Genomic DNA, 20,184 nt, shown 5'->3' on the forward strand with positions numbered 1-20,184 from the left:
TGCTGAGAAAGCCCTGACTACTGGATAAGATCACCCACATACTCCAGAAAGCAGCTGGCATAAAACATGGCATTTGTAAAGATACTTCTTTTTCAGAAATGAATAGTCACCCACATCTCTGCTACGGGGTAAACTGAGTACCTCATTGATCTATATTTTGCTTTATACAAGACAGCAACTCATTCACATACTCGTAATGCTATCTGTAACACTTGTGTGGGACTACTCTCTTTCCTGGTAAGGAAACAGTAGGAGGAAGACCCTGCAAGGGTATTTCTTTCAACTACAGCCTTTCAACTTTGAAGCTTATATGCAGTCATTTGCAAGAATTTTGATGTGTTACAATGGGTAGACTAATACAATGTGATCTATAAGAAAAAATAAATGAAATGCTGACCAACTCATTATATCACGGAACCAAAAACTTGCCCAAGTAGTCTTTGTGTTTGTTTAAGCTTGTAAAAGCTCAAACTACTGTCAAATATCCAGGAGGAGAGAAGGCAGGAATAAAGTTGTCACTTACGTCTTTGGAGGGCTTCCTGAGCACATCTCCCACTCCTCCTCCGTTCCTGAGACCCTGGTTCAAGACTGTGACGATACACATCAGCAACGTGTCACAGACTTGCTCTGTCCCATCATTCTCTTGTGCTAGAGCTTCAGAAACAACAAAAAGATCCTTATCAGACAGATTTCAAAAGCTGGAACTAACCACTCGCCTTTAGAATCAGACTCTCTCACAAATAAGCAAATTACAAAGGAACGTTGTGAGATGAAAGTCAATGCACATATATGTTTTGTTTTTTTCATTCCACTGCATCTAATTACCAATAATTCCATAAAATGATTGATGTTCACCCCAAAGAATCAAAACTATACTGTATCTGGAATACAACCAACTGGTATAAGCACCCTTCTATTGAATAGACACTTAATTCTAAATGATTCTATTTTGAAAAACAAACAGAAGGCTACTGTATGTGCCCAAGAAACAAAGAAGAAAAGCCCTTTTAGTATGCAAATCAAAGTATCAGTATTACTTTGCCAAAAAGCAAAATGTTATGTGTCCATTTGTACGTACTTAACTTCATGGATTTTATTTTAGTCTTTCTTTCTCACAAACATAAATAAAATAAAAGTGTCTAAGAAAAGCTGTTCAGAAGAGGGGAAGGTCTTGTCTATTCAGCTCGCTTAGTTCTAGTAGCCAATTGATCTGAGGATGACCAGGCCAAAGTATCAGCTGGCATCAACAACCTGACTGGGCATCTAATACCAGGCTCCCACAATTCCCTGCACAAAGGAGTGTTTCCTGTTGGGTCTTAAATGCACTATAGTTTTTACTTGTGTCCTCTGGATCCTGTTTCATGGTTGATCGTGTAGAAGCCCATTACTACTCTGTCTATACTCTGAGGATTCTGAAAACCTGAATTTAGTCCCCTTTTAGACTTTTCTAAGACTGAATAGATTAAGTTCTTTTAACATGTCAATCCTTTTGGAATTTACCTAATGACTGTTATTTGGACTAAGGCTCTACACAATATTCTAAAATAAATACATATATTTCTAATTTAAGTGCACTTGAATGTGTTTACATTTTTCAATTTTTACAGAGTTTCTTGGCAGCTCTAATAATATACATGAATTGCTCTATATAATTAAAAAATCTAAAAAGCAGGATATTAATTACCTCAAACTTCTCTTCCTAATGATACGTCAGCTCTGCTGTTTGCGGGCTATAACGTATTGCTCATATTCAGAAGTTTTCATTTTTCCCACAGTTTAAACCCCCCCCAAGAGACACATTTAATCCAAAACACGTGTTAAACAACACATCACAGGTGATCAATTAAGCAGCACGGGGTTCTGAAGAAAGTGCATGACTTACTGTAAGCACACCAGAACAGTCAGCTCTTCATAAACATGGAAAGATATTCTTAGCGCTTAACCTTTTCAAGTGTGAAAAGGAAAGCACATCTCCCAGTTACCTAACAGCTTAAACACATTATTCAGCTAAAAAAGATTATGTTACAGACGAGAAAAAAAAATCCAGTTGCAGATGATTTGGTTAATTATTTTTCCACATCCTCCCCTATCGTGCGAACTAAAAGGCAAATATGCTGGTCCTTTCTTTTTCAGTATTAAAATATGAATGATGAAATATGCATGATGGATAAAAATAATGTTTCATCAGAAAACACATACTTTAGCTCTGGTGCTGAACCAGCCGTTCAAAGCCTGTGTGAGTCTGTAAACCAATCAGATTTTCATACTAATAGGTGTCCTAATTCAGTAATTTATCAGATTTTTTGCTTTATTGAGCCGGATCTGAAACTGGTATGGTTAAATGGGTTGGATCAAGGCTCTTGACAAGTTTAATTCAGCACCTGCACTCGACCATCACCTTCTTAATAATGGAATAATGGAAAACCTACAACAAACGTTTTTATCGTATGTATGATATCATTTTAGTATCTTTGGGAGGAATATCTTATGGTTTTAGACCCATACATACCCAGTCTTATGATGACCTAATCTTGTGAAGTAATACTCACAGGCCTATTTTGTAACAAAGCTTTTAATGCTTCTATATTACGCACAACCCATGTTCAAATTCTAAGTTTCCGAAAAAAAAAGTTCAAATTGTAAATTACAGTTTAAATTCAGGTTACTGTAGGATGCATTCACCATACATACTGTATGTGACTTTGACTTTATTTGGTCTGCAAGTCTACAGAGTATCAGATTGATCAAGGCAGCTACACACAGAGTGGTCCGCCACGATAATGTGGCACTGGCTTATTTCTTCCTGCAATAACTGAAATAAAGGCCAGTGGTAGATCACAGTTACAAAACTGCAAACAATGGAATGCATGAAGAAGAAATTATTATCACAGCAACAAAATGCGCTGATTTTTAAAGTATGCTAAAAACGGGACATCACAACTTAGTCAGAATGACCTACCTGTAGCAGAAGCTGGTAAGGAACCACTACAGTTTTCTTTTGAGCATGTTTCTGTCATTGCAGATGGTTTCAACATCTCCGCTTTGCCTGAGAAAAGCAGTTGTAATGGATCAAGCCTTCTCCACGCATACAACATCTCATCCAATCTATTATAATACTTGTTTTGAGAACTACAAAAACTAGTTAATTGTAGTTAAACAAAACAATCTGCTTTTGACATGTTCCATTTGCAAAACTGTGTTCACACTATCACTCTGAAGAAAGAAAATGGAATCCTCTTGTCAAACTAATCCCAGTTTTCTGGGAACCACAGGCATAAGGAAAGGGGGAGAAAGGGCACATTAAAGCCCATTAACCGCTAAAGAATATAACTAAAATAATAGTCATTTGCATCTGTTACCATTTACCAAGCCTAATTGTGCTTTCGTATTCAATGATCATTAAACTGTTGTCAAAGCTTGCAGTAAGGCAGATTATGGAACCCCTTCATTTTCTCACAGTAATGCCCACTTGTGTTTTCAACCAGTTTATTTTGATTGTGAATAATTGAATTCCAGGGAACACTTAGAATATTCTCATACACCACATCCCATTAATTCATAATAGCTTTACCGTGTTCTGTATTAAGAGCTAGCTCTTGCAATAAAGCCGACCTTGGTGTTTATTTATGGTCCTAGCAACAGTCGTACTCAATTATCTGGGGAGTAATGCATGTTACATTGCAAATTAAAAATCCTGCACAGAATATGCTACTTGACGAGCTTACCTTATGCTACTTAGAGCTTTTGCATATCTTTTGTTTGACTTCCTGATGTTTCTTTCTCTTCTCTATGGTAGCATTCTTGATGGCCTTTCAATTATGTTTATTATTAAAAAACGAATTCATCACAGTGCAATTTTAATACACAGTGATGTGCAGTATATTTGTTTTGCTAATACAATGAAAGACATTCAAAAAACGTGTCAGCCCATAAGCCTCACATAAATGAAAGATACTAATGGTCTCGCAGTTCTATATTAGCTGCTGTCAAGTAGCTATCTGGGCACTCTCATCAAGACTAGCCATCCACACAGGTATCCTTTGTTCAGACTCAGATTTGGTTGTTCATCACTGTCTTAATGCATAAAGTAACTCCCAGTTAAGCAGCTGTAAAATCATAAAACCTGGATGCTATTTTCACCTTTTTTCACTACCTTTTCAAATTCCCAGATAAGCATAATTTTCCTAATTTTATACTTTAATTGTGCAACAATGACTCAGTCAGGAGTGGGCACGGTGGTACAGTCCTTAGTATTGCTGCCTTGAAGCACTGGGACACAGGTTTAGTTCCTGTGGTGTTACCTGTGTGATGTTTGCATGTTCTAACCCAAGTTCATATCCATACTGATAGTTCAAGTACAGTAGGTAGCTGTGTCAGCACACATAGGCTGCAAAGGAACAAGTTAAAGGCTTATTCCATGCTGAAAAGAGAAGAAAGGAAACACAACGTTTCAGCTGTGGAAACACACCCTCACACACCCGAAGAAGGCTCCACAACCGAAACGTTGCGTTTCCTTTTTTCTCTTTTCAGCAGGGAATAAACCTTTAACTTGTTCCATGCTGGTAGGTTAGCTGGCTTCTAGGAAAACCGGCCCTTGTGTGAGTGTGTGTCCGTGTCTGAGTGTGTCCTATGATGGACTGGCGTCTCATGCAGGGTGTATCCCGTTTTGCTTGCCGGGTAGACTGGCTCCTCGGCAATCTTGTACTAGATAAAGGGTATAGAAAATGGGTGGCTGGACTCAATCAGGAGTCAGTTGGAAAAGTGATTACAGCACCTTCCATATATATCTGGACATGAAGAATTACAACATATTCCTTAAGCAGAGCAGCTGCAGCATTGCACCAACTTCAAGATTAACTGTGATATGGGAACTTGGCAAGGATTAAAAGGTTAAATGTCTGCTCCGAATTCTAATAATGCATTCACTTCAATGGTCATGGTTTGTGCTCTCTGAGTGTGAGAATACAGAGAATTATGATTAGGCTGGTAATTGATCTCTACAACTGAATACAGTGCCCACACAACGCAATGTTAATCCTTACCCAACAATTTCACATTGCAATAACAGATCTGGAGAAAATAATTTTCGAGGAACTTTCGCTTCATAAATTTATAAAGCTTTTGTATCTGGTATTGGAGCTCGAAATGTTGCACTACATCTACATCACCTATGTAGATATAATGTAGTTTGCATGACCTAAGTTTTTCCATAGTAACATGAGAAGAACTTAAGAAAATGTGACACATGGATGGAAGCCATTAACTAAGTTATTAGTTAATTGATCCAACGATCTCACCCAGTCAGTACTTAAAAAGAAGCCAGAGTATCATCCTAAAAAACTCCCACAACCCTCTGGGTAAAGAAGTGTCTTGTTGCATGTCCTCGATTTTAAATTAAATAAGTATTTTCCATTTGTGTCCTCTGAGTCATGTTTCAGTGTCCATTCTGAAGAAACCCACTGAGTTGACTTTGTTTTATGAAACGTCATATTATGTGAAAAAAGTTTTCTAATTGTACAGAAAGTCCTCTCAGCTGTCCTGCATTTAAAAGCTGTTGTCAGTCACCCTAACAAAGCAGATCTCTTGCAAAAAGTCAATAGCACTCATGACTTCTTAAGGAGCACCTCCCTGATCATGAGTTCAAGCCTGTGTCAGGTCAGTAGACGAGTGCTTCTGAGGACATGGCAGGTTAGTTATCCAGGATTCTCTCAGCTCTGAGCAATAATAATGACCCCTGTGGTCCCCCTGGTCATTACACCTACTATGTTTTGAGCAGTCCGTATACATGCTGCGTTGCTACTTCAAACATCTACTTTAAAAATCCTTTCATCTTCTGACACCAAAAAAATCCAACACCATAATAGTTTACAACGTTTTTTCCAACGTTCTTAAAAGTATGACTCCACTTATGAGCGTCTGACAGGCCTCACACTGCGGTCACTTGGTCATGCTGGTAACTCCTGACCATCATAATCAGACTGTTTACAGAGTTGGCTCTTCGTGTCTCAAGGACTGTTATCCCAAGAAACTAATGAAGTTAAGAAAAAATGTGTTATTGCAACTTAGTTACATTAGGTTTTGCCATTGCTGTGAACTTTATCTGCGTCAGCGTCATTTGTAGTTATTCTCTGTGAGCAAACAAAAGCTTCACAGCTGACTCTGGGCCTGGGCCTGGTTCTGGGCCACGCATAGCAGATGGGGTTGGCCACGGTATAAGCTCACAACCTCCTTTCGAGGCTGCCGCACAATCTCCAAAAAAAGAGCATTTACCCATGCTGGGAAGCCTGTCCACCTCCATGCGGAAATCGTCTTTGAGGAAGAGGAAACCCACGATGGAGAAGAGGTAGACCAGTATAAGGGCCAGCACGGCGGTGAGGATGATGGAGCGCCCGTTCCGCGTCACACTCTTGATCACGTTCAGCAGAGTCTCCTCTCTGTACACCAGATCAAAGAGCTGGGGGGACAGATACGTCACAAGGCCATGAGACAGGCTGCCTGTCCAGAATCACATGCCACAAAAACTCCCTTTTATTTCCACTCACCTAACCCACTTCCTTCTCAAGGAAGAGACAATCTGCTGGAATGGCAGTGTCTTTATTCCAAGACTGTTCTAAACAGTATATACTGTATTTACGGCTTTGGGCTTCTAGTGGGTTCATAGTCTTTCTGGAAGAGGGGTGGAGGGAAAAACTTCACCTGACTAGAAGCAAATGTCAGTCTTAAGGCCACATTAAAATGATTAATGTGTTTTTTTTTAAAGAATCTTATTCATGCAGCTTAACTGTATATTCCACTTCTGCAAACTAACCCGCACCAAAATTTCAGAATGAAAATGAAGACAGAGCATCTCTAACTGTGGCACTCGCCACTGTGAATACTAACTGCTTAGAGCATAATCTTCACTAGTACATTCATTTTACATGCAAGAAATAAATTATATTGGAATAAAATAACAAAAACAGAAGATTGCCTCTTACCAAAAAGCTGTAGAAGAACTCGTGGACAAACAGGCCCAACATACAGACGATGACATAGGTCACGTGATACAAGAAGGCCATGTCCATGATAACTGCTTTATAGCCGCGCGTGAATGTTCCTCGGTTGCCAACAAAACTCACCAAAAACACAATTTTATTGAGAAGCTGAAAGAAAACCGTAAATAGTCATCAAAAGGGCATGAAGAGAACTTTAATTATGGATGTAGTATAGAAATATGTGGATAGCAGAAGAAACAACTCTGAAGTACAGTACATCTTACCACAAGTATCTGCACATGATACAGCACCTAAGGGCTTATTCAATATTTACAGCGCTGTTTCATCAAACAGCTTGCATAGGCAAGTAAAAGTGACAGTGCAGGGCTGTTAATATATACAAGGCTCAGTTATCACACATTGGTGACAGTCTCTAAGAAGACCTTTTATTTTCTTGCCATTTGGCAAAGTGATCTACAGTAGGAGAGAGATACTCCTAATTTAATTGTAATTCAAAAACATGCTCTCTCCAGCCAAACCCATTGTGTATTGGGTTTCTAAACTTCCAATGTACTGCCAAGGAAAAGTAGTTAAGCGGTTCTTTCGGAGGACAGCCTCTAACCCAGAGTGTGATATTGTGTGCTTCCTCCTCTTAAAAACTCTAGCTCACCAAGTCTCTGAAGCTGCAAAATATGTCATTTATTTATTTCAACATGTTATGTTAACATAATACAGGGTGCTACACTTATTTTGACATGTTTGTTAAAATATTATAAGGTATAATATGTAACATTTTAATTGGCAAATATTCCAAGAGGAAATTCTAAAAACAACAGTGTACAAGAGTCCCCTGACACTTGTCAGCAAAATTTTCCAGTGTGTAGGGCAGCCAGGTTAGTACGAGGCTGTCGTGGTTGGCGAACAGTGGTGAAATGTGCACTTTTGCACAAATGTTTCCCTTTCAAGAAAACACGGGGCAAAAGCTCCACGAAAAACAACTTTTAATACATCAAATCACGTGGAAGGGCAATCAAGTCTGAAACGTGTAATCAGAATTAATGCTTGAAGGCAGAATCCAAAATGAGAACACAATGTCCTCTTTACTCTTTGCTCAACTCGGTGGTGCGTTTCACGAGTAAATGAAGCATTAAAATAGGAAAACGCTTAGTGTTTCTTTGAATAGCCTGTTTTATTTTGGACTTGCCGTTTCAGACTCTTAGCACGCAGAGGGTTACACAATGTTAGGCAGGTCTTCATGCGTAGAACATAACTTCTCTGGAAGAAAACATCGGAAGCAACTCATACTGTACCTCATGCCTGATAACTTACATTAGCTGCGCCAAGCAGTAACAGGGTAGGGCCCAGTCCCAATGTGTATATTGACCTGAGTATAACCGACACCAGGAAGGGCCTAATCCCTGCAGGTTTCGGTAAAATAATGAGCATAGCTGTGCACACCGCCACTGCCACCCATAAGAGAATGGACACAAAATTGGGGAGTATGCCTGTGAGAGAAAAACAAAAGCAAAATTCAGGTCCCAGAACAGTAAACACTTGCTCACTCCCTTCTTTACTGAATGTGAACTGAAAAATAAAAAGACACCAAGAACTCATATTACACTCATACACTTTCACACACCTGTGAGTATCTAAGGATATTTTTCAATAAATGTTATTTGGAAACCAGGAATAATTTCTAGCAAAAAGGACTGACGCGATGGGACCAGCGTAGGGTATGTCTCTTTAACAGGTGGTTCACAGCACCAAAATGCAAGTCAACATTGAAAGTGACACAGGAAAAAAGGGATTTGATCTAATAACCCAGTTCTTGTTTGGATTCTGCAAACAAGTGCAAAAAAAGGAAGAAGTCTGAAAAATTCAAAAATCCGAGACACAACAACCTGTCTAGTCGCAGCAAGGCTGGAAAGGGAGCTCACTGTTTCCGAAGGGATATTTATAGCAACTCGCTGCAATAACATCAGCTTCTGTAGATAGTAAATACTATATGTTCAGCTACTAAACGTATAAATATATTTAAAGGTAGGTTCTGCCAAAATGGATTTTGCTGTAGGCTAAAGGGCGATATAAAAAGCAATTATGCCAAACTCTGTTTTTAAAAATGTTTAACAAGATCAAATTCAAAGTGATCAAATTCAAAGTCCTTTCTTTATGCTCTAGAATTTGAACTTTTTCAATTATGATTTCAGAAAAGCTTCAGAAAAGCTATTGTATACATTTGTGTTTTCCTAAACACAAATGTATACAATACCAGAGATTATAAACATTGCAAAACAGACTTCTAACTCCTAACTGAGACTCCTAATGAAAGGCCACCTGATACTCACTGCAAAATGCAGTCACACCTTTTCTTAGAAATCAGCTATTGTGTCTAAGTATTAAAAGTCTGCATTGTACTTTATCAAATTTCAAAAATCCTACCAAAAGTGCCTCTGAATTCCAAAGAACAAAACAAAACTCTCAAGTTTAAGGGTGGAAACGGGGGATTTCAAAAAGACACCTGATTAGAAACATAAAGCAATATCTTTAATACTGAAAATGGTTACCGTTACCAGCATTCCTGAATAAACCAAACTTGATCATAATTCTACATGAAGAGTCAAAGACACTAGTTGACGACCTCAGAAGAACAACTTCTAAGCTACAGAAAACTCATATTCTGAGGTCTGCTTGGCCCTGTTCCAAAGTGAAACTAGTGAGCAGGTGTGCCTGTGGTCACAGCGCGTGTCAGACTTCAGGACGAGAAAGGGCACCTGCGAGCTGGAAGGATGGCCTCTAACCCAGAGCATGATCTCGTATGCCTCATACTTCCGCTTCTAAAATCCCTAACCCAGAGGGCCTTCAAAGCTGTAAAAGACGCAACTGTATGAGTACGTCATTTATTTTCTAGCTAATTTAAGTTAACTATTCACTAGAAGCAATGCAAAAAAGATATACCTTATAATCAATAATGAATCTATCAATCAGTCAGTCAGTCAATCAATCAATGAATGATAAACCAAGAGGTACAAGGGAGCATTTCATATTTTCTTATGGGAAATGAAATAAAACCGAATACCCTTTTGCTGTTGTTTTCTAGTGCACGTTAAAGCATTGCCAAAACGGATTTTGGCTGTGGCCTACAAAGGTGTTTGCTGCTAATGCAGTTTTTTTGTTTTTTTGAATGCCTCTCCTGCTCCATATTCACTGACTAGTAAGCCTTATCTTCAGTTTGGCTCAATTAAACCGATCTATTAAATACAACACATTGGTACAAAAAGACAACCGGAACAAAAGAACTGCCATAAAAATTCACTGGGGGCTGGTCAGTAGAAATTGTACCGCAGGAGTGTATTAAAGATCTAGTATATTTGGCTAGCCTTGAGAAAGCACAAGGACATCTGCTTGATGACAACACAGGACATGCTATATACATCTACAGGATACTTGAGTGCAATGTCTAATAAAACAGTAAGACACATGAAATCAATTTTTATTATGGTTCATACGTCCATCCATTTTCCAACCACTTCATCCAATTCAGGGTTACAGGGGAGCCAGAGCCTACTCTGGTAAGCATTGGACCGGAAGCCAGACCATCGCAAGATGCACACACTCACACCAGGACCTGTTTTCCCAGAAGTCTGCTAACCTACAAGTATGTCTTTTGAAAAGTGGGAGGAAACTGGAGTACCTGGAGGAAACCCAAGCGAATACAGGGAGAATGTCCAAACTCCATGCAGACAGCACCTCAGGACATGAATTGAACCTAGGGTCCCATCACTGCGGGGCTGCAATGCTAACCCACTATTGTTCATTATTGTGTTATTCAAAGCCAGTGACTTCACTGAAACAACTTTACCCTTCTCCATTTTAGAAAAAAGTTATATGGGGTGATTGTTTTGTTTAAAACAAAACTATCCTCAAAGTCGAGAAGTAAATCTCAATAGTGCAGACTGTAGCAGTGAACATATGAGCACGTAGATCTTGATTTCTCAGAACTGGAGCAAAGAAAAGAACACACCTTCGTCTTCATCATCCCCAAAAGGATAAAACAGGGCAACAGCCAAGTTTACGAGCACAGCCAAGTTGAACGAAATACTACCCCACAGTGAAATGTGCCGAGAAAACCAAAACAGAGCAGGATTATCTGAAAGAAATAAAAAGAAGAAATACCAGTGATGTACTGTACTCAAAGTTATTGAGCTCCATTTTACTTAAACACTTAAGGTTAAAAAAAGAAAGATGTTAAGAAACATCTCTAGTACATGAGAACAATGACTGGTGTTTGGGTTAAGAAATCATCTAGATATTAGGGAAAAAGTCTTTTAAATCATATTCACTGCTTACATATGCTGTTATTTCACCCTCTCATCTTATTTTTTTTGCCCAAGCCATCTCCATGATCAACACTGAGTATTCATGAACTGATTTTGAAGGAAGCAAAAACCTTCTTTGTACCTTCTTTTTATGGTAAGTACATACTGAAACTTACAGTATTCATACTGAAACATATATTCACAAGCACATTGTTCTTTTAAACTTCAGCAAGAATAAGGTATTGATTTCACATATATATGGAAATATTTCTAAAAAGTCATACTTCTGATTTTTTTCTGCCATTTCATTTCATTGTAGAGATCTTCTGTCTGTTGGAAGAAGTCATTGACCTTGCTGCCTTGATCATCCCTCTCTGTAGTGTTGAAGACACGGATTTTGGATTCCTCTGTCAGATATTCACAAATATTTGGCACAGGAAACACTATCTGCTCCATCGTTCGGTCATGTCGAATAATCTGAAAGGAAACAAAAGTACCAAACGCAACAAATGAGTAAACTGAAATTCCAGAAAAGAAAAGGCAAGAAAAGAAAAAAAAACACTTGCGTAAATGTACAGCCAGGAAAGCTATGGATTGCCAAATTTAACCATGAAAGGTTAAGTTTAAATGTGCAGATGAATGGAATTGCCAGTCAGACTTGATAAAGAAAGAGGTGAAACTAGGAATCAGGAGGAGAGGTATGGACAATGAAAAGGATGCGTCCTGCTTACAAACAGAACATTCATACAATATAATTATTTTAAGTCATGAGAAAATCACCATCGCCTATTACATCAGCAGGTTAAGAAAATAAACGAATTCCAAGTTCGCATTTTAACTATAAAGCATTGTGATCCCTCCACATGGCAAATCTTAGTTTAGCTTGTTTAAAAACCCAAATTTTAAGTCTCAAGAATACTTCTTTGTTCTACAATTAAAAATATTCAATTCTATTTGTGCTCCATTTCTGGTAAATGAAAATCAAGGTGTAATACATGTTGTGTCCAGCAAAAGGGACACAATCCGGGTGTGTATGAAGCAGACATTACCTTTATTACATATGCATGAGGGAGTCAAAGCCGATGAAGCACTGACTCAACTCATTGATACAAAAGGATGCTTTTTATGCAAAATCACAAACAGAAAACCCACCCAGAACAGTTTCAGTACAATTCCATGCCTTATATGGTGTAAAACCAAAGGTTTCCATTATTCTAGCTTAGTAAATTATTTACACAGTAAAACTAAACAATTGTAATAAGGGAAATAAATGGTTGATCCCTCAGTTCCCCCTTAGAACACATTGACACATTTTCCAATCACGTTCTACACAAACAAATTTAACGTGCGTTCTGATGGTTTTATTGTCTTCAGAATGGACTATCATCATAGATGTGGTAACCTTGGTGCACAAAGTTTTAATATGTGATATGACTAGGACAAAAATAACAAATATTACCAATCGCACCAATAAATATGGAGCCAGGGTACCACCCCATGAGCCAAACACTGACTTTAACCGTGAGCTGACGCCCCAGTCATCAAGATTATAATTGTGATACTTCTGTCCTTCACCATAGTTGTGCCGTGCTAAATATCCATGACTTATTCCGAGTTGTCAGGAACGTGAGTACAACACTCAGCTCCAATTACTGCACACGTCCCCCATTGAGAGGCAATAAGTAGTCTAAAGCCAATCGATTTTGCATTGCGAAGGTCCTCATGATCACCAACTCGTCATTGATGGTCCTTAACCCTTCGGACGTTTCATTAGCGAGCTTTTCTAAAGACGCAGCCATATTAATGGATTCTCTAGCAAGTTTCCCAGTCCCATACCAAGGGAAAGCTATAGCAAAGAATCGTTCTACTTCAGTAATTGCTCGGGGGTGTATTTTGGAGTGATCTGGGGAGAATGGACTATGTGCCATTATCCGAGTGTGTGGTACAACGTATCTTAGATAGCAGGTCCCTGACCACTCTGCAGGAAGCCAGGGGTAGGCATTCTTCCCACATACTAGGTAGGTGCCTATACACACGGGAGTCAAAGCCGATGAAGCACTGACTCAACTCATTGATACAAAAGGATGCTTTTTATACAAAATCACAAACGGAAAACCCACCCAGAACAGTTCCAGTACAATTCCATGCCATACACTGTATGGTGTAAAGCCAAGGCTGCTAGCCTGATAAACTGCAAGAATTGGAAGAACATTTTGGGGTTCCTTTAATCATTGTTTAAGCAGATATTCTGTACTTGTATATTTTGTTAATCATTGCTCAAGCAGATATCGGTCACTCTCAGTTCTGGTCAGGCTGCCCGAGGCTGGCTTCGCCCTCACGTTCCGGGCGCGCAGCCAGCTCACGCTTAGGTTCCAGTTAGTAATTTGCCATTATTCCAGCAGGATAGTTAGTAAATTATTTACACAGTAAAAGCAAACTAGGGTAATAAGAGGAAATAAATGTTTGATCCTTCATACACAATACACAACAGCCTCTCAGCCAAACGGGTTAAAGCCAAATATCGGTATCTCAATTCTTCTCACACAAAAGCCCTCCATATGAGCGTGATGTCAAATCTGCTTTGTTATTCTGGATGTCCAGGCCACATTAACTCATATTAAGCCAAACCATTTCCCATCATTTCATGTTAAAAGATTTCCAGGGGTTAAACTAATTCAATAGGTACTAAAGAGAATAACCCTCGTCGTCATCAGGACTGAAAGACCTGCTCTCGTCTGTAACATTTTCTACATGATCAATGAAATAGATCAACAACGCCGTTTTAATATGACTGCCTCCATTAGTAGAAATGTTGTCCTTTCAGTTTCATTCACCCCCTTCCAATAACATCAGATTTTGCTGAATTACAAATGATGTACACACATTTTTAAAGTGAATATTTTAAATCCAAAACTTGAATACTCAAAGTGAACCTTTAAAGTGTAAGAGTCTTCTATAGAGATTTTGAGGTGCATTTAATCTGAAACCATATTAACCACTATTAAAGCAAACAGGTCATTAAACCGACCATGTGAATTATAGCGAATTCAGTGCACCTGGACTAATTTATGTTTGTCCTAGCAAATATATATATAATAAATATGCCATACGTAAAGTGTAGTTCTTGATTTTTCTTCAATTTGAACTTTTGCTGACATTTAACTTTTCACCCAAAAAAGTGAAAGTTCCTTGTGCAGTCTGAGCATTTAAGTTCTCCTCAATGCCAGGCACTAAAATGCACAGTATCTGGTTGCTCTTTTCTGGACTGATTTTTGTTTTTTGTAGCATGAAAACAATTCTAGACAAATGTGCGAAAACAGACTGAAACTAACGTTTTATTTAGTTAAGATGAATACTTAAGTGACGTTTTTCATAATGTATAGCACTGTAGTTATCAGCAGCACAGGGAGCTTCATTTAATTTGCAAGGTGGCTGCTGTTGCTGAACAGGAATAGTGAATCACAGTACATTCTGCATGTCAAAATATATTGAGGGAAAAAAAGTAGAATATGTGTTTCTAAATAAGTCTGTATCTACAACCTCCGTACATGGAGAGATGATGTGTCTACCGTCACACTTCCTCTACAGCAGGTGTCCAATAACTCTTAGATGTCTGATGTAGAGACTTGTGACTAAGCGAAACGGGACTATTGACAACCTAATTTTACCCCTGGCATTCTGGTGCCCTCTGACCAGATCAAAACTGCTTGGAGAAACACAAATCTGCTTAAGGTCCTGTAACGTAAGTGAACTAAAAGTTAAAGGCAAAGTTCCCGCTGACAGCTCATGACAGTGAGTCGGAAGAACAGGTTACACGCATGGAAGGAATGATCTCTAGAAGGTGCTACGACACTGAATATTGTGACATTTGGATTTGTCAAGACATTTCAGATAAATATCACTGACACGTGGGATAAAGTGAGTCATCATCCTGTAAAGAGTAAAGAGCTTTGGGACCCTAAATCCCAATATTAATTAATGTTAGTCCCCTAATAATTATTAGTAGTCTATGTACAGTAAAAGGATTATAATTTTATAAATTGAATTATTTACACCCTAAATCAGCCAAAATTTAGCCATAATAAATAAAGAAATCCCTAGACGATGAATATGCTCTTCTATGGTTGTGCTTTTATAGAAAGGTTGTGCCTTTCTGAAGATGTTGCATACTATTCGTGTGCTGAATTGTCTATATTTCAAAGAGACAAAAACACCACACACTCAATTCCATTACACAACAAAATCACACGTAGAGCATTAAAACAGTGTTGAGATAGTTCAGAGACATTTTACCTTTTTAACCAAACAAATCTGCTGTTATACTGTCACTTGCTGCTGCACTTATGCTCACTACCTAATAGTACGTAGAAGAAAGTTATTGATTCCTAGAACTAGACATACAACGGGCAGGGGAGGAGGCTGAGGGTAGGGCTGTACTGACGAGGCTGGAGGGGAGAACTGCCTACCTCAATCTGTGCAGTGTGCTTTGCGTAGTATTTCAAGGGTTCGTCTCCAATGTTATCTGGATCCAATCCCGGTTTCAGACTCTGCTGTAGTATTTTATTGTGACGAGCCAGCTGTAAAAAAGTGTATTTCAAAGGTTAGTGATTGCGATCACGAAGACATCACAAACCTGTAGCCGGCTTCTCTCTGCCCACATGGGCAACCTTATTACACTGCTAACAGCTATAGGAGTCTGTAAAGTACTTAGTGGAGAAGTGTTGCAAAGGGAGTCACACCAAATAAAACTACTCATCGACTGATTGATGGCGATGCAACAAACAGATCCCAGGCCGATCTTTTTAGGGAAATATTTTGTTCCCCACCATTAGTCTTAGCATGGCAGAAACCTCTCAGCAAGAATGACACACTGTCCCTATTTCAGGCTTCAAGGGTCTTTGTGTACAAAAGGAAAATCAGAATTTAAAGACACTTTGCTCTTCAGCTTTGTATAATGCCACGGAATAATCTTTCATAAACAAAATGGTTATGAGCATAAATGATTGTAATGTTTTTAACAAAATAGTAAGTTCTATAGTGGCACCTCTGTCAGAGAGAAGTCTGAAATGTTTCTAGTAGTGTAATATTAAAATCAAACAAGATAAAAGATGAAAATAAATGGAACTAAAATATTAAGAGAGGATATAATTGTACTGCGACAATTTGTCACAACCAACTGCCACTCTCCTGACATGTGCCTGTGCCATATTTTGAAGAAAACTAGAGCATTTAGTCAACCCCAAAACCCAGTCACAGATGATGACTTCATGTCCATCTGACCAGGGAACTTTAGGATAAGGTACTGTCACAAGACATCACTTGGCATTAGAACTCCATCTGCCAGTACGGGTGCCTACAAGGGACTGGAACCCTGAGGGGTTAAGGGAAATACGGCAGGGAGTTTGTAAGGCAGCCAGGTAATAATCCGAAGCCTATTAAGTGGTGCAGAAATGTGCAATAGTCATTAGGTGAGCCGATGCATTTTGCCACTTGCTGACAGGACTAAAAGCACAGTTACTCCTGACCTACTGTCTCAGAGCTGCACAAAAAACAACCTCTTCTCTGTAATCTTCATCTTCAGATATTTGCGTTTGATCTCTGATGAACAAATCTCTATTAATCTTGACATTGCCAGCACAGTTTAGAAACACATCCGGGCTGTGTGCATCTTCATGCTTATGTCAGTTCTGAAAAAATTCACCACCATCAGAGATGCATAAGATGAGGTTGTTTTATTTGTTTTACAAGCAGGGGTTAAGGTAATCTTCTTTTAAATCCCAAGATTTTCAAAGTCTCCAGAGAAGGAGAGAATCGGCTCTTCTCCCTGTGGCCAGTTGGACAAAACCGACATCATTGTTTCTTTCCCTGAAACCTCAGCAGTTTTTCAGGGCAAGAATGAGAACAGGCAACAGCTGCGAATCTGAAGCTAAAATGTGGTTAGGATCGTGTCTTCCAGTTAAATAATGTGGTTATCTAAAGTGCAGTTAGTCCTTTATATTTCTTCTTTAATTTGTTTTAATAGACAAATAGGCAGAAATTTGCAAGTTACTATTGTCCTTTGTCTCATTCGACAGCTATCCTGCGCCAACTGCTGAGACAAAATGGCTGTTGGTAAAACTCATGTTAGACCTATAACGATTTTAATAATAATCAAGAGCTAGAAGGACATAGTCATGGAAGATCATTACCCTATTGAAATGAGTTATTTGAAAAAACACAATTTAATGTAATATTGTGTCTGTAAGTCTTATTCTGAATGAGTTCAAGTAGGTGGCTGCGTCAGCATGCGCAGGCCGCGAAGGAACAAGTAAAAGGTTTATTCCATGCTGAAAAAGAAGACAGGAAACACAATGTCTAAGCCTTCCCCGGGTGTCGAAGGCTCCACAGCTGAAACATTGTGTTTCCTTTCTTCTCTTTTCAGCATGGAATAAACCTTTTACTTGTAATTCTGAATGAGGTACATATATACACAAACCCAACAAAGAAGTCATTGAATATTACTCAATGTACTTATCTAAATTATTTCAGCACTGATGTTCTGAAGAGGTCCAGTAGCACTACTTATGTCTCAGCCACACAGACCATTAGGAAACTAGGCACGGGTTTGAGATCAGAACAAGAGAGAAAACATTCTGCTTCACAACAGATGTAAGTAAATTCAGACCATAACGTATGTGCAAAGTGATCACCACAAAGAGTGTGCAAAGACCTATGTCATAAGATAAACATCTTGTGGGTGTGTAAGCCGATAATACCAACATGATCTTGTTTAGCATCTACATGGCTGAATCATTTTAAGAACACCCTCTGAGAATCAGAAAGTCTCATGCTTCCTAACTCTCCAGTGCTACCCCCCGACATTCCCTCAGGAACTGTGTCCAAATTAAAAACATGGCTTCACACTTCACTGACTCCTGCTGTGGTGCTCCAGATCCTGTCATCTCTTTCTACAACAGACAGATGGGTTTCTAAACCATAATAGTGTGAGGTGTAACTTCTGTCATTGGTTCAATCCATGAAACACATTTAAGAGAACTGCTTACAGAAACTGAAAGCAAATTGAAGTTTTTGATGTCTCCAAATGCATTTCCTGTAAGCCTATTAATAACCAGAGCACCTGTCTGCAGCTAGTTAAAGTAAACCAGCTTTGCTCAGTTTGGGAAGAGTGAAAGACTCCCTGGACAATGTTAAATTTATCTAAACCTACTTCTACTAACGTCTGCCCTTCTAAACAAAATTGCATTATTTGAAAATGCATATGGTGTACCATTTCTTTTCCGTTTTACTTTAGCACAGAACGAGATAAAACCTATTAGCCAACTCAGAAAATCCAACCTGTATCCAACAGCAGAAAATCTGTCTGCTCAGCAAAATCACTATCTTCAGTGATAGTGGGTTATTATCATGCCTGGCTTTTTTCTTGATTTCCCACATGGAATATGGATGGATCATTGACTACTTGGATAGCGCATTTCAGGAGAAATCTATCAACCCAACCCCAGCTATGGCTGCATTAGAACATAAGAACCCAAGAAAAGTTACAAATGAGAGGAGACTGTTCAATCCATCTAACTTGGTCTGGTCTATAGTACAGTAGCTAGCCGATTTACGGATCTCATTCGGCTATTTGTAAAACCATGTGATCACGGTTGACCCATTGTGAAGATCTAAACGTTCTTGATGCACAATGACTTTGGCCAAACAAACACACAATCAACAATGTATCGTAACACAAAAGGGGGCTGTTCCTTCACATGGCCCAAGCATTGAAAAAGCCCTTTTTTTAGTTGTTGTTCTGTATTTGACCTTTCTCACCACAAACACTTCTTTCTATGCACGACAGAGCAGATGCTTACGAGAATGTCGAGCTCTGCTGGTAAACCAAACCACAAAAAGGGGGAGAAACAGAACTGGCAACAAAAAAAAACTTAAACAAAACCACAGCAGCCCGGCAGTGGCCGCTTATAAAAACTTTCATGTCTGAGCAGATTAAAATAACTGTCTGACACCAGGGTTTAAATTAAAAAAAGAAGAACCTGAAACTTGCAAGACCTGGCATCTCTGTAGAATAAAGGTTACATTTCACTTTAACACTATGTACATGCTCTGAAATACATTTTCTAATTAATGCTAAAAATTAAATACATCTATATCTGCAATAAAAATGACCGAAGGCTTAAAAGTGCTATTATATAGACAAAAATAGTCATCTTCAAAGATTAACTTTTAATTTCTAGTTCATGCAAGACTTTTTTTCAAATAAGAACTTGCGCTTACGTTTTGACAGAATTTTCTCTTTACAAAGTCTGGCATAGAAACCGCTTGTAGTGGAACAACCACAATAAAGTAGTTTTTGCTTTTGTAGAACAATCCTTTGTAAATGTTAATAAACGCATCTTATCGAATGCAGCTGCGAGCAACGCGTCTGGTGAAGGTTCATATTTCAGATCAAACAGGACAAAAAGACAAATCCAAACTCAGCCATCCAGCAGAAAAAACAAAACAATTAATAAATATTTCTGGATCTAGTTATATGTGACTGAGACCCATGTATGAGCCATGATGTAAAGACACAACTGACAACTGCATACTGGGTGGATAATAAATAATAGGTGATTCTTTCTGGGGTCCAGGCTTAATAATCCTCAAAAAAAACAAAAGAACAACTGAACTTCAAGTGTATCCTGTTGCGTAACAGTAATCAAATTAATGCTTCTCACATACCGGTGTTTATTATTATACAGTATGTAGTCTGGCTTTTAGCTACCCAAGTGTCACTTTCCTATTGAGTTACTAAAGTTCAAATCAGCAGCTTTGACTTTTAAAATGAGGAACAGGGGTGGACAGAATGGAAGAAAAATGGTCATATTATGGATTATCCGATCAGAACAGGT

At 38.6% G+C, this 20,184-nt stretch overlaps 1 protein-coding gene across 3 annotated transcripts in view; it reads right to left on the reverse strand.

The window, feature by feature from the left end:
• itpr2 (inositol 1,4,5-trisphosphate receptor, type 2) overlaps positions 1–20,184 on the reverse strand; it is a 160,575-nt gene that overhangs the window by 25,554 nt on the left and 114,837 nt on the right. For all 3 annotated transcript variants that reach the window (XM_069192742.1, XM_069192743.1, XM_069192744.1), the window contains 8 exons: positions 15,757–15,867; positions 11,575–11,767; positions 10,996–11,121; positions 8,304–8,479; positions 6,978–7,142; positions 6,271–6,454; positions 2,960–3,046; positions 524–654 (listed from right to left, as the gene is read on the reverse strand). In XM_069192742.1, the coding sequence (XP_069048843.1) occupies positions 524–654; positions 2,960–3,046; positions 6,271–6,454; positions 6,978–7,142; positions 8,304–8,479; positions 10,996–11,121; positions 11,575–11,767; positions 15,757–15,867 (1,173 nt within the window). The remainder of the gene's footprint in view (positions 1–523; positions 655–2,959; positions 3,047–6,270; positions 6,455–6,977; positions 7,143–8,303; positions 8,480–10,995; positions 11,122–11,574; positions 11,768–15,756; positions 15,868–20,184) is intronic.

This window comes from Lepisosteus oculatus, chromosome 7, assembly GCF_040954835.1.
Source record: "Lepisosteus oculatus isolate fLepOcu1 chromosome 7, fLepOcu1.hap2, whole genome shotgun sequence".
NCBI lineage: Eukaryota > Metazoa > Chordata > Actinopteri > Semionotiformes > Lepisosteidae > Lepisosteus > Lepisosteus oculatus.